Raw genomic sequence first — 12818 nt, forward strand, 5'->3', positions numbered from 1 at the left:
CCCTGTGCTAGGAACACTATAGGGTTACTTTTATTATAAGTAAACCTAAAAGCCTGGTGAAAAAAAAAGATGACAACCCCATTTTAGAGAGGAGACTATATAATGTAACATATATCTAGTAGGTGAGAAAATCTGGATGCTACCCCAGGATGTCTTGAGTCCAAAGGCAGAGGCTCTATGATACCAAAAGATGTGTACTTCCTGTTAAATTACATAACCACTTAGAAAAAGTAAAATAATTATGAATTGAAGATGTATAATATTAAAATAAGAGTACTATGGCTATTTGATAAAACTTTCAAAATGTTCTATTGATTATGTCTGCATCCTATAGAAATAACAAGTAAATAAAGGAAATGATGCTGATCATAACATTATGAAAAACAAGAAATTAAGAAAAACAAAAAGAAAACAAAACAAAGAGAAAAAACATTAAGAAAAACAAAACAAACCTCCAAAAGCTTTAAAGGTTTTAAATACATTCCAAAGATTCCTGGGGCTATGCAATATTCCCAATTTTTAAAAATGAATTTTCAGCTGAAATTCTTTTAAGTTACAAAGGACTAGATTTTAAGGCATCATGAATAAAAACATAAATTAGCAAACTGACTAATGATTACCTAAAATTCAAGAAAAAACCATGATAAACAATGCATTTGGAGATGAAAAATCTTGCGATACATTTTTTATGAAAATAATCATGACAGATGAAAGAGGTATTTTTAAGCTTTATATATATTATTTATGTTATATGTAATGTATAAAACTTAAAATAAATAAAATAAATATAAAAATAAATAAGTATATATATTTTTAATAACTAGATTTATCACCTGATTCTGATGACTGCTGGTCTGTCTCATCTTCATTTTCCAACTGCTGTGTTAATGTCTCCTTATAATTTTCTACTATTCCGAACTCATTGGTTTTTTGGCTACTGTCACTGATCTGGCTCTGTGTCTCTATTTGCTCATACTCCATTTTATGTTTCAGGGGACAGCCATCACTGTCTTCCTCCACATTTTGCCTCTTTTTCTCTCTCTCAAGTTTTTTTTCATTCTGACAAAAATGAAATATATCATTTTTAATATAATAGTCATATCTAAGATAGTTTTAAGGGAGAAATCAAATAATCCAAGAGCATTCTGTAACTTCCAGGCAATGTGATATTTCTATTAAAAAATTATTTGTTGAATATATCATTAAAGCATGCTAATTGTCAAACATTCAGAAAACAGAGATAGTATAAAGAAAGAAAACAAATATTACCAGTAATTCCACAATCTATAGATGACCACTGTTTGATGTATAGTCACAAAGAGGTGCTTTTCTTTGCCTACCCCACACATGTACAGACATACACCATCCACAAACATACATAAATGTGATTGATTGTCTATATATACATATTTATGTATATTTTTAAACAAAAAGAATTGAAATTTTAATTTAAAAATATACATTTCTTTCTTTGTCAATGAACCTATAAAGTGCTTAGAATATTGCATGACACATACATAGTAAAGTGTTAGCTATGAAAATATTATATAATGCTATATGTGTAAGCCATTACTACTTTCATCAATTATACAATCATTTTGAATGGTTCTATCATCTTATTTTACCAATATCCAATCAATGGACAAATAAGTGATTTTCAACCTTTCACTATTATAAGAAATATAATTATTGAATTACTTCTTTAGAATAAATTCCTAACAGTCTAGCTGTTGGATCAATGAGTAAGCACATTTTAAAATGTTCCATATTACAAACTTTCCTTCAGAAAAACTAAAGTAAAATTACACCACAGGCAAAGGGTTGAGAGAGTGTATTTTCCCATATCTTTTTTTTTTTTTTTTTTTGGTCTCGCCACTCGGCACGTGGGATTTTAATTCCCCAACCAGGGATCGAACCCACACCCCCTACAGTGGAACCACAGAGTTTTAACCACTGGACTGCCAGGGAAGTCCTCCCCATGACATCTTTTTTAATGCTTTTTTAATCATTATCAATCTTTTATATCTCTGCCAAACTAATAAATATTTTTTACCTCAGTGTTGATTTGATTTATCATTGAATATTTTTGGTATCAATACAACTGAAGATAAGTTATTAAATATGCTTATTGCCATTTTAATTTTTTCTTTAAGGAACTACCCATGATAACCCAATGCTTGTTTTTCTACTAGAGTCTCATTATTACACAGTAATTTTTTAAGGATTCTTTTTTTGTTGTTCCCTGGGTCTCAAACATTTTTCATTAGGATTAGCTTGGGTTTTTTTTTTCTGTCTTTAACTTTGCAGAACATCTCTTTAAATACTGAATATAATACAATCTACCTATTTTTCACTTTATGATTTGTGGCCTCATTGTCCCGCTTTGAAAGTTTCAACCTCCTCCAAGTGTATACCAATGTCTAACTGTATTATGTGAGTATTTTTAAGGCTTATTTTTTTATACATTTAAGTCTTTTGAAATTTAATTTGGTATACAGTGTTCAATAATTTTACTTTTTTCCAAATGATTGTTCAGTTGCCCCAATATCCTTTTCTCCCAGATTTGAAATGCCACATTTATCTTACACTAAACGCTTATATATAATTTGGTTTGTTACTATTGTTTCATTGATCTGTTTGTCTATTCTGGAACCAATACCTCACCATTTTTATTGTCTGTGATAAAATCAAAGGAATGAATGTAAGGTAATATTTTAAAGGAGAAGTTTTATGGGGAAGAAAAGAAAATTTGCCTGGTAAAAAAGAGAGACTATGGATAATTTATTTCCATTTATTTCATTCTTTTACTGATGGTCTTCTTAAAATTACTGTATTTTAAAAGCATAATAACTGTACTTTCCCCATGCCTCTAATTAATTCAGGGACTTCAATATAAGATATTCTGTGCTGTATACCAGTATTGTTCATATCTTTATATCGTGAAAAATACAATGTTGGTAGAAATGCTAAGGCCTTCTAAGTAATTTACAACCATGGTACTATAAAATAATTGGTCATTATTTATAAGTTGAGCTTTATTACACATATAGAGTAAATCAATGTTTCAAAGGGAAAAACCAAACTTGATTTTCTTTTCCTCTACCAATATTTTTAAAAGAATATAAAACTTGATAAACACAATATTTAATAGTATGGACACAAAACAATAGCTCAAGTTATTAAGACTGCTTTACTATACTTAGAAAAGCACACGCTTAAGGTAAATGCAATGGGGTTAATAAAAAGATTAAATACAGCTAACCTTCTAGTATCTAACTAACTTCAGACTAAATATCTCATACTACCAATTATTTTGCAAACACAAAGTAACACCAAAAACTCTACACTCATCTTCTTACCTGTGGAGCTGCCTCCCTCCTCAGCAGCAGCCCCAAGGAAGAAATAATTATCCACCTTTCCGGATGAGTACCTGTGTGGAAGGAGGCAGTGAAAGGGAAGAGGAATAGAGAACATACAGGCGGGTCCAGCAAGCCACCTGCCACATTAAGCTCTGAGGGAACAGAGAGGAGATTTAGGAAGCTCTACCACTGAGGAGGCATAGCTGCTGAAGGTGATTAAAGCAGGGCCAATGCAAACTCTGAACACCAGTAGCAAATGAAAACAAAGACACAGATACACAGAGAGACAGACACGGACACACACACACACACACACACACACACACACACACACAAAACCCTATAACTTCTTCATGATTAAAATCTACACATTAATTTTTGGTAAACCTTCTGACATTTAAAATTAAAATAAATAATATTCAGATATAAGAGAATTTATTATAGTCTCAAACATTAAGTATCCTAAGAAAATAACTAGAAAATCATTTATGTACTATAATGCACCATAAGCATCTAAATATTACTGTAAAGGGATAGTAATAGCAATACAGGGATAAAGATAATGTAAATAAGAGTAAACATACTATTATCATATGAAATAAGTGACAAAAAAAATTATCAGAACAGTAACTGTCATAGTTGCTACATTCAATCTTTATTTTCATTCTCAGTTAATTCTGAAGTCATCTTCCCTTTTTATACTAGATCAGAAGGTAAATTTGAAGAGGAAGAAAAAGCAGCAAACCTTTAAGCCATCTCCCCCATTTAATTTCTTTTACAAATAATCAACCTCTGGTGAAATACTTCTATCTCCCTGCCTCCTTTCTGAACTTCCAACGTTATAACTTAAGACATAAAAATTACATTTGCCACCATCCATACCTCAATGATTACAGATGCTATCGGCTGGAAAGGATTAACAATAGTCGGTTCTGGGTCCAACTCAGCCAGACCACTGGTTCCATCGAGTTCAGCCTGCTCTCGCTCTCTTTGTTCTCTATTGTTTGAGGGAAAAAAATTGGAATTCCTTATGAGAAAATGCTGAACCATATTTAAGAACATTTCCAATAGGTTTAAGGCTATTGAGTTCAGTAATTTAAACATCTGGACATGGCTTTGAATTACTGAGAGATTTTCAGATATCTTTATGCAGGTAACAGGTCACTATCCCCATGTAAAGATTAATCATTTGAATTTTAAAAGAAAGAAATGCTGACAGGACTTCCCTGGTGGTGCAGTGGTTAATAATCTGCCTGCCAAGGCAGGGGACATGGGTTCGATCCCTGGTCTGGGAAGATCCCACATGCCGCAGAGCAACTATGCCCGTGCGCCACAACGACTGAGCCTGTGCTCTAGAGCCCGTGAGCCACAACTACTGAAGCCCGCGTGCCTAGAGCCTGCGCTCCACAACAAAGAGAAGCCATCGCAATGAGAAGCCCGCGCACCACAACGAAGAGTAGACCCCGCTGGCTGCAACAAGAGAAAGCCTGCATGCAGCAATGAAGACCCAACACAGCCGAAAAGAAAGAGAGAGAGAGAGAGACATTTTTTAAAAAAGAGATGCTGACAAAAATGACATTCCCTATGACTGAGTTCTTAACGTCAGTGATGCATATTAATTATTTTTCTATGTAACAAGGGTTTATATTTATCAATTTATTAATTACGCTCCCAAACAAATGCTGTCCTCTTCACTGATGTTAACCAGATAAATAAGTCCTGTTGTTAACCTTCATCTTAAGAGCTGTGTCTAGTTATATATCATAAATGAATTAGATAACAACTGTTGCTTTGCATAAGTAGAAGAGGCTATAGAAATAAGCTGCCCTATATCACTTAGATTAAATAAGTATTTCTATATTAGTCACCACTGAGACTTTTATTACTCTGTGATTTAAAGCTAATGTTGCCCCATAGATGAAGGTAATAAGTTACTAAAAGAAGCAGCTGAAGATAGAAACATAACTATTGTAGATCTGCAACTAGACTGTATAACAATAGTATATAGTATAACAATGTCAATGTTCATTACTACGGCACTTATTAAGTTCTATGATGGAAAGATATATACTTTCATTCTGAACCTAGGAAGCCAAAATTCAGAGATCTGCAATTTACTACTTCTGTGACCTTGGATATCTATCTGGATACCTGAGCCTCCGCCTTCCCATAAATGTGGATAAAATACATAGTTCATAGGGTTATTTCAGGTAAAGTAATATGTGTGAAAGCACTCTGCATATAAACATACTTACAGGACAGTCTTTTTTTAAAATTTTTTTTAAATTTATTTTTATTTTTGGCTGTGTTGGGTCTTTGTTGCTGTGCGTGGGCTTTCTCTGGTTGCGGTGAGTGGGGGCCACTCTTCATTGCAGTGTGCGGGCTTCTCATTGCAGTGGCCTCTCTTTTTGCTGAGCACGTGCTCGAGGCGTGCGGGCTTCAGTAGTTGTGGCACACAGGCTCAGCAGTTGTGGCTCGCGGGCTCTAGAGCGCAGGCTCAGTAGTTGTGGTGCACGGGCTTAGTTGCTCTGCGGCATGTGGGATCTTCCCGGGCCAGGGATCGAACCCGTGTCCCCTGCATCGGCAGGTGGACTCTCAACCACTGCGCCACCAGGGAAGTCCCAACAGTCATTAATGTTACTCATTTATTAGTAAGCAATTTCAGGTATCTGGTATTAATATACTATTTTCAGATATCAATAATAGCTTGTTTTACTGTTTTTTTCAAAAATATCCAAACCAACAAAAAAAACCCAAACCTATTAGATTGTATTTAACAATAAAAAGTTTTTTTTAAAATTACTCCTGTCTAAATTTAATTATGCAGTCTCTTCTCAACAGAAGAGGACTCAGACCACAAGTGGCATGGCTAGGAGAAAGGAGGAAAGGGGAATGGGGTACCAGAAAAGCCTGCCATAACATGACCTGGAATATCTTTATGGAAAAAGTAAAAACTTGAAAAAAAATACTAATTAGATTTCTTTTACCCAACTCAATTTTTTTGTTCTTTTTGTTTTTCTAAGTAGAGGAAAAGCAAAGAAGCCTTTAGAAAAGTATGGCCATATATTTTATTTTTATAAATACACGGAAGGTATATTTGTATGAATGACTGGTTGTACTGAGCTTTATATCATGAAAATATACACTAGAATAGAAAATAAAGATTCTCATAGGAACTAAAACCTCATATGGTTATCAAGAGAGACCGAGATGACTGACCTGCTCATGTTATTGAGCCCTTGAGGACAGAAGAGTTATCTCTCCAAATATTTTCCTTTAAGTCCTATCTCTGAATTAAATGAAAGATACCAGTAATCAGAGGATTTCCTTGACAGCATAAAGGAGCACCTCACCAAGGGCAGTTAGTGGGTTCTTGCCTACCAGGCTGCAACTGTTAAAGCAAATGGAAGGCCAATATTACTTAGGTAGATGGAAGACCACTTTGGATCTCACAGGAGCTCACTTAGAAATCTTTTTGTTTCTTCCCTCCCCTGCCATGTAAGTGGAGAAAGAAAGAGAAATCTTGGGATTAAGAACTAAATTCAACTTCTAATCAAATCTGAGTACTTTCTTCCAGCATTAACATTATTATAACTGATTCTGTGGTAGAATTTATGTAAACATTTTTTTTTAATGTAGAGTTTGCTAAACTTATATTTTAAATTTCCCTTTAGGCAACATATTTTTAAAATAATTTTAAAAACATGTTTTAAAACCTGAGATAGTGCAATTTAGTCCACTTTCAGACAAAACTAGTGTTGAAGATCAGATTTTGCTTCAGCTGGCTGATCCACTAACTGCTTACCTTCTATCTTTGCTGAGACTAATGAAGGATTTCTCAGTCTACTGACATAGTCTTTGCTATGGGAAACTGCATCCTGTGCATCACAGAATGTTTAGCAGCATCCCTGGCCTCTTCCTACTAGATGCCAATTGTGCTATCAACCAAACTTAGAACCCTATCAACCAAACTTGTGCAGGTCTACAGAAATAAAAAATTTACCTGGTATCTTCCTTCATACAAAAAGAGGAACCTAAACAGACAAAACTAAAAAAATTATTAATAAAAGTGTGGTGTTTTTGAGTTTTCATATGCACTGTGCTACAAAATTAATCTACTTACCTTTCTTCTCGTAATTTTCGTACTCTTTCAGCCCGCTCTCGGTTCTCTTGTTCCTCAAGAGCACGTTGTTCTGTTGTGTCTTTTTGGATGCGCTCATGTAAGGCATCAAAGTCTCTTGCAATGATATGCAGCAGCCAATAAAGGCCTTTTTTAATGGACTTGTCAATTTTCTTTCCATATCCCAAAACTGCTGAACAAGGTTCCTTAAAAACAGCAATTTGTTTGACTTAAAGATTAAAACTAAAAGATCTCTACAAAAATTTATTCATAAACCATTAAGATATAATTACTGGCGAATCAAAATTAATTAACCCATTAAATAAATGATATGAAGCACCTGCTTCAACTTACAAAACACACCTTTGTAATGATCACTACATTAGTATGTACGTAGGAGTGGAAATATTTTATGGATTATATCTGTAAGATTTGAGAGCAATTATGACACAAGAAGTTGACAGTTAAATTTTAAACAAACTCACTGACAGACAAAATTGAACTTACAGAAGAAAAATACCCTTACTTATTAAAGATAGCAGAAAGTTTTAATTTGTTATACCAGGGAATTTATGGCAGTGCGCTTTTTTTTTCTTTTTTCTTTTTTTTTTTTTTTTGCTGCACCACACAGCTTGTGGGATCATAGTTCCCCAACCAGAGATCGAACCTGCACCCTTGGCAATGAAAGTGCGGAATCTTAACCACTGGACCGCCGGAGAGTTCCCAGTAACCATCTTTTAAGATTGACAGCCTAACAATCATTTTCTGAAACCAGAATAAACTATTAAATCCTCAGTCCATCTTCTCAAGACTGTATGATAACTCTCCTGATATAATTTTTCAAAATTCATTATAAACTTCTCCTAAGTATAAATTTTGTATTTATACTTCTACCATTTTATAAAATTTATAGCATGACATGTTTGTATAGCTTACAGGTCCTGTCAGCAATGTCTTAAACAAAGAGCAAACCTAAAGTCTTTGAAATCATGAAAGATAGTTTATAGAAATCAGTAACAACTAAATAGAAAACAAATATCACTGTAATAAATAATATCAAATGAACAGTGAGAACTGTTAAAAAACAGTGAGAACAGGTTAAAATTTTTTTTAAAAAACACTAATAAATTATTTTGTTAGCTACTTACCCCCTAATTGCTTATCACCTTTACAAAAACTAAGTTACACCGAACATAATTCATAGGGCAGACGAACCCCCAAAACTTACTATTTGACATAAGCACTTGTGCTCATTGACCAGTTTTTCCAGAGACAGGCATTCAATCACATCAGCTTCTCCTAAAGCCCCTTCCTTATCTTGTTTATTTGCCAACCTAGAGAGACATAAGTAGTTTTATAGCAAATATATAATCAGACAGCCACTTAAAAGACGTTTTGACCATGTTCTTATTCCAAAGTTTTAACCCTACTGATTACAGAACATACTGGTTTTAGAGAGTAGTGTACAATTTATTTCTTCATTTTTCCTTTTTTTGCCACTAAAGTAAGTTTGTAAGAATTGGCCTATAAAAGGGAAATCAGGTAAAGAGAAGTGTCAAGAAAACAAGCAATACGTCAACAGGCCAACAAAAAAAGTACAAATAGAAAAAGAAGTGGACTAGTTTCCACAGCACTCAGCCATCAATTCCAACTTTCACATTAATTATATCCTTCTCTTAAAATACACTGCATCATGATGTAAAGGCTCTTATCCCATGTCCTTTTCTTCTTAAATACAATCTGTACCATGTTTTAAATACCCAAATATTCATTCAGAGCTTGTATTATTTGAGCTCACCTGTATTTGCACTGTGTGAATGTGTCCACATAAATGTGCAATTTACTGGAGAAGTGAGGCCACTTTTATCTAATTTACTTAGCATAGCACTGTGCATAGAAAACCTTACACTCAATTAGGAACGAATTGAGGCACAACAAATAAAAAAAACAAAATAAGTTTTAAAAAAATAGGAATTACCACAAAATACCATATTTGCCCATCAGATGGCAGAGGTCAAAAAGTTGAATAAAACAGTCTTGGTCAGGGTTTGATATATGTTTCAGGCAAATATATATTATTTAATAAGTACATAGAAAAATAAATCTAATGAACCCTATCACCTATCTTTAAAAATTATGTTTTGTACCATTCTTGCTCATCTACGTATCTTCCACTTCCCCCCATCAGTCATATCACGTCACCCCATAATTTAAAAATTAAAAAATATTACAATATCACTATCACACCTAAGTTCTTAAAAAAATTAATATTCCTCAATATCTTTTTACAAGTGCTATGTCCAAATCCAGATCCAAACCAGATACACATTACTACAATTTATTCTTTTAAGTGTTTTTGAATCAGTATCACCCCCCGACGCCAACACCTCCCATTCCTGCAACACTATGACCAACACTTCTTTTCCTCTCATGACATCTACCTATAAAACAAAACAAGTCATTTTTCTATAGAATCTCCCATGTTTAGGATTTGGCTGATATCTTCCTCATGAAGTCATTTAACACACACACCCTGTATTTCCTGTATCTAGTAGTTAAATATACAGGCTGAATGGCTTTCAAGTTGAAATATTTTGGCAAGCATATTTCATAGATGCTGCTAGTACTTAGAAGGCATTTAATATCTGAGTGCACCAATTTCAGTGATGGTTAAATGGATCCATGGATTCAGGCTGCAGTCAGCCTGATTTGTCCAAAATAAAGTTTTCCATTAAATTTTCATCTAATGGTTTCAGCAACCATTAATGACCTGTGTTTAATACCATTATCATATAAGTGGCTATAAAATCATGACTTTCTTAGTTCTGTATTCCATCTGCATTAACTAGCTGGATTTTTGCTAAAAAGTAAGTTTTCATTAACTACTTGGTGACTCAAGTACAATTCAGAGAAAAGTCAAGATGAATATTTGATCCTTTGCCTTCATTTCCTAATTTTCATAATGAACTGATGTCCTATTAACCTCCAAAGGTGATCAAGTTGCTTTCTTTGGTTTGTGGGAGATATCATTATGGACTCAAGGATTTTTAAAATATATTTGATGCCTCAACTTATTATAGTCACTGTTCTTTTTGAGGCTCAAAGTTACCCATTTTTGGTTAGTGGGAGTCCCTTTTGTGTTGGATCCTGTTTTCTTTTGGTACAACTCCAAGAGTCTTTGATAGCTTCTTTGCTTTTTTGTAAGAAACAATGGTCCGGACCTGAACTCATCCAATTCCCTAAAGAGCCCTGGTTCCTTTTAGTATGAACTGGTATTTTAAAGACCACAATCTGGGCACTTCTGGACATTTATCGTTATTGACTTGCCATTGTTTCTACACCATTTCAGTGGACAAAGCTAGGAAAAATATAGTTTTTAAGAAAGAAAAAATTAAGTCATGAGGTCATACTGATTTTTCCATTTTAAATAAAATATTACCAAGTTTTTACTTAGCTTCTTAATTTGTATCTTTTTCTTATGCTGAAAACTACAGTTCCTAATAACGCCATCGTTAACTATTTGCTCTCTCCTATGAGTTTCAACATAATAATACCAACATTATTACTAAAAATAACACTACTAAATGCACATTAAGATCCCTTTGTGGTTATTCTTGAGAATAACCTATAAGATATATCCCACAAGAGATGCAGTCAAAATACTGATTTTAAAATTACTTGAAGTAATCCTTCTCTGTGTGTTTATGCCACCATCTAGATATATAACTAGGTTCATTTGTTTCAGGCTGCTTTTGTTTTTTAAAGATAGTTTTATTCTTTATGTTAAGATTTAATTTTTAGAACACTTATATGGTTCCAAATTAAAACTATAAAAACAAAATGAAATCAGAAAAAACAATTTTCCCTATCTCTTTTCCACTATTCTTCCTAGTCTCCTATAGGTAAGCATTTTCATTAGTTTTTCTTTATTGATTTTTATTATACTATTCTTTAATTGTAGGTGATTTACAATGTTTCAGGTGTACAGCAGTGATTCAGTTATACATATATATATGTGTACATATATATACTTTTTCAGATTCTTTTCCATTAGTTTATTACAAGAGATTGAATATACTCCCCTGTGCTATACAGTAGGTCCTTGTTTTTTAATCTATTTTATATATAGTAGTATGTATCTATTAATCCCAAATTCCCAATTTATCCCTCCCCTCCTTCCCCCTGGCAACCATAAGTTTGTTTTCTATGTCTGTGAGTCTATTTCTGCTTTGTAAATAAGTTCATTTGTATTTTTTTTTTAAATTCCACATATAAGTGATATCATATATTTGTCTTTCTCTGACTTACTTCACTTAGTATGATGATCTCTAGGTCCATGGTCCATCCATGTTGCTGCAAATGGCATTATTTCATTTTTTTATGGCCTAATAACATTCCTTTATTTTTATATATACATATATATACATATACATGTATATATACATACCACATCTTCTTTATCCATTCATCTGTCGATGGACATTTAGGTTGCTTCCATGTCATGGCTATTGTAAATAGTACTGCTATGAACATTGGGGGTGCATGTATCTTTTTGAATTAGAGTTTTTGGTCTTTTCTGGATATACGCCCAGAAGTGGGATTGCTGGACCATATGGTAACTGTATTTTTAGTTTTTTGAGGAACCTCCATACTGTTCTCCATAGTGGCTGCACCAATTCACATCCACCAACAGTATAAGCGGTTTCATTAGTTTTTAATTCATCCTCCCATTGATTTTGTTTTTTTTTAAATAATATAAACATGTACAGAGGGAAATGGTATTTTAAAGACCACAATTTGGGCACTATGGATATTCACTGCTATTGGCTGGTTAAGGGGCGTTTATGTGCATGTATCTCTACCCTCCTGTTCTTCCTCGAAAGTTAGATGCACTCTTGTGCATCAGCATGCTTTTTGTTAAAACAGTAAATCCTAAAATTACTCTGAGTAGCATAAAGAAATCTTATTTATTACTATACTCTTTATTAATGAACAAAATGTTCATTATATAGATGTTTCATCATGGGTTGTTTCCAATGTCTTGATTTTACAAAGAGGGCTGTGAGGAATAAAGTGTGTGAAGATGTTATTTCTTATTTTGGGAACAGACTCCAGGAAGTAGGACTACTAGACCAAAGAATAAATACAGATGTTATTTTGATAGATATTATAGCAATGTCCCTCCTCTCACTCTCAAATCATAACAACTCAGGCAGAGAAAAAGGGAATGTAAGAAAATTTAGTTGTGTGAGAGAAATTTTATTTCTGATTTTTCCTACAAATATTTCACTCTAGTAAAAATTAATTTTGAATTGTTATATTGATATAATAAATAGCAT

At 33.3% G+C, this 12818-nt stretch overlaps 1 protein-coding gene across 3 annotated transcripts in view; it reads right to left on the minus strand.

The window, feature by feature from the left end:
- Window positions 1–12818, minus strand: part of ARL13B (ARF like GTPase 13B) — a gene marked incomplete at both ends in the record, with an annotated part of 73225 nt that overhangs the window by 12479 nt on the left and 47928 nt on the right. For all 3 annotated transcript variants that reach the window (XM_079704875.1, XM_079704874.1, XM_079704873.1), the window contains 4 exons: window positions 834–1059; window positions 4242–4356; window positions 7483–7685; window positions 8708–8813. In XM_079704875.1, coding sequence (XP_079561001.1) covers window positions 834–1059; window positions 4242–4356; window positions 7483–7685; window positions 8708–8813 — 650 coding nt within the window. The remainder of the gene's footprint in view (window positions 1–833; window positions 1060–4241; window positions 4357–7482; window positions 7686–8707; window positions 8814–12818) is intronic.

This window comes from Hyperoodon ampullatus (assembly GCF_949752795.1).
Source record: "Hyperoodon ampullatus genome assembly, chromosome: 5".
NCBI lineage: Eukaryota > Metazoa > Chordata > Mammalia > Artiodactyla > Ziphiidae > Hyperoodon > Hyperoodon ampullatus.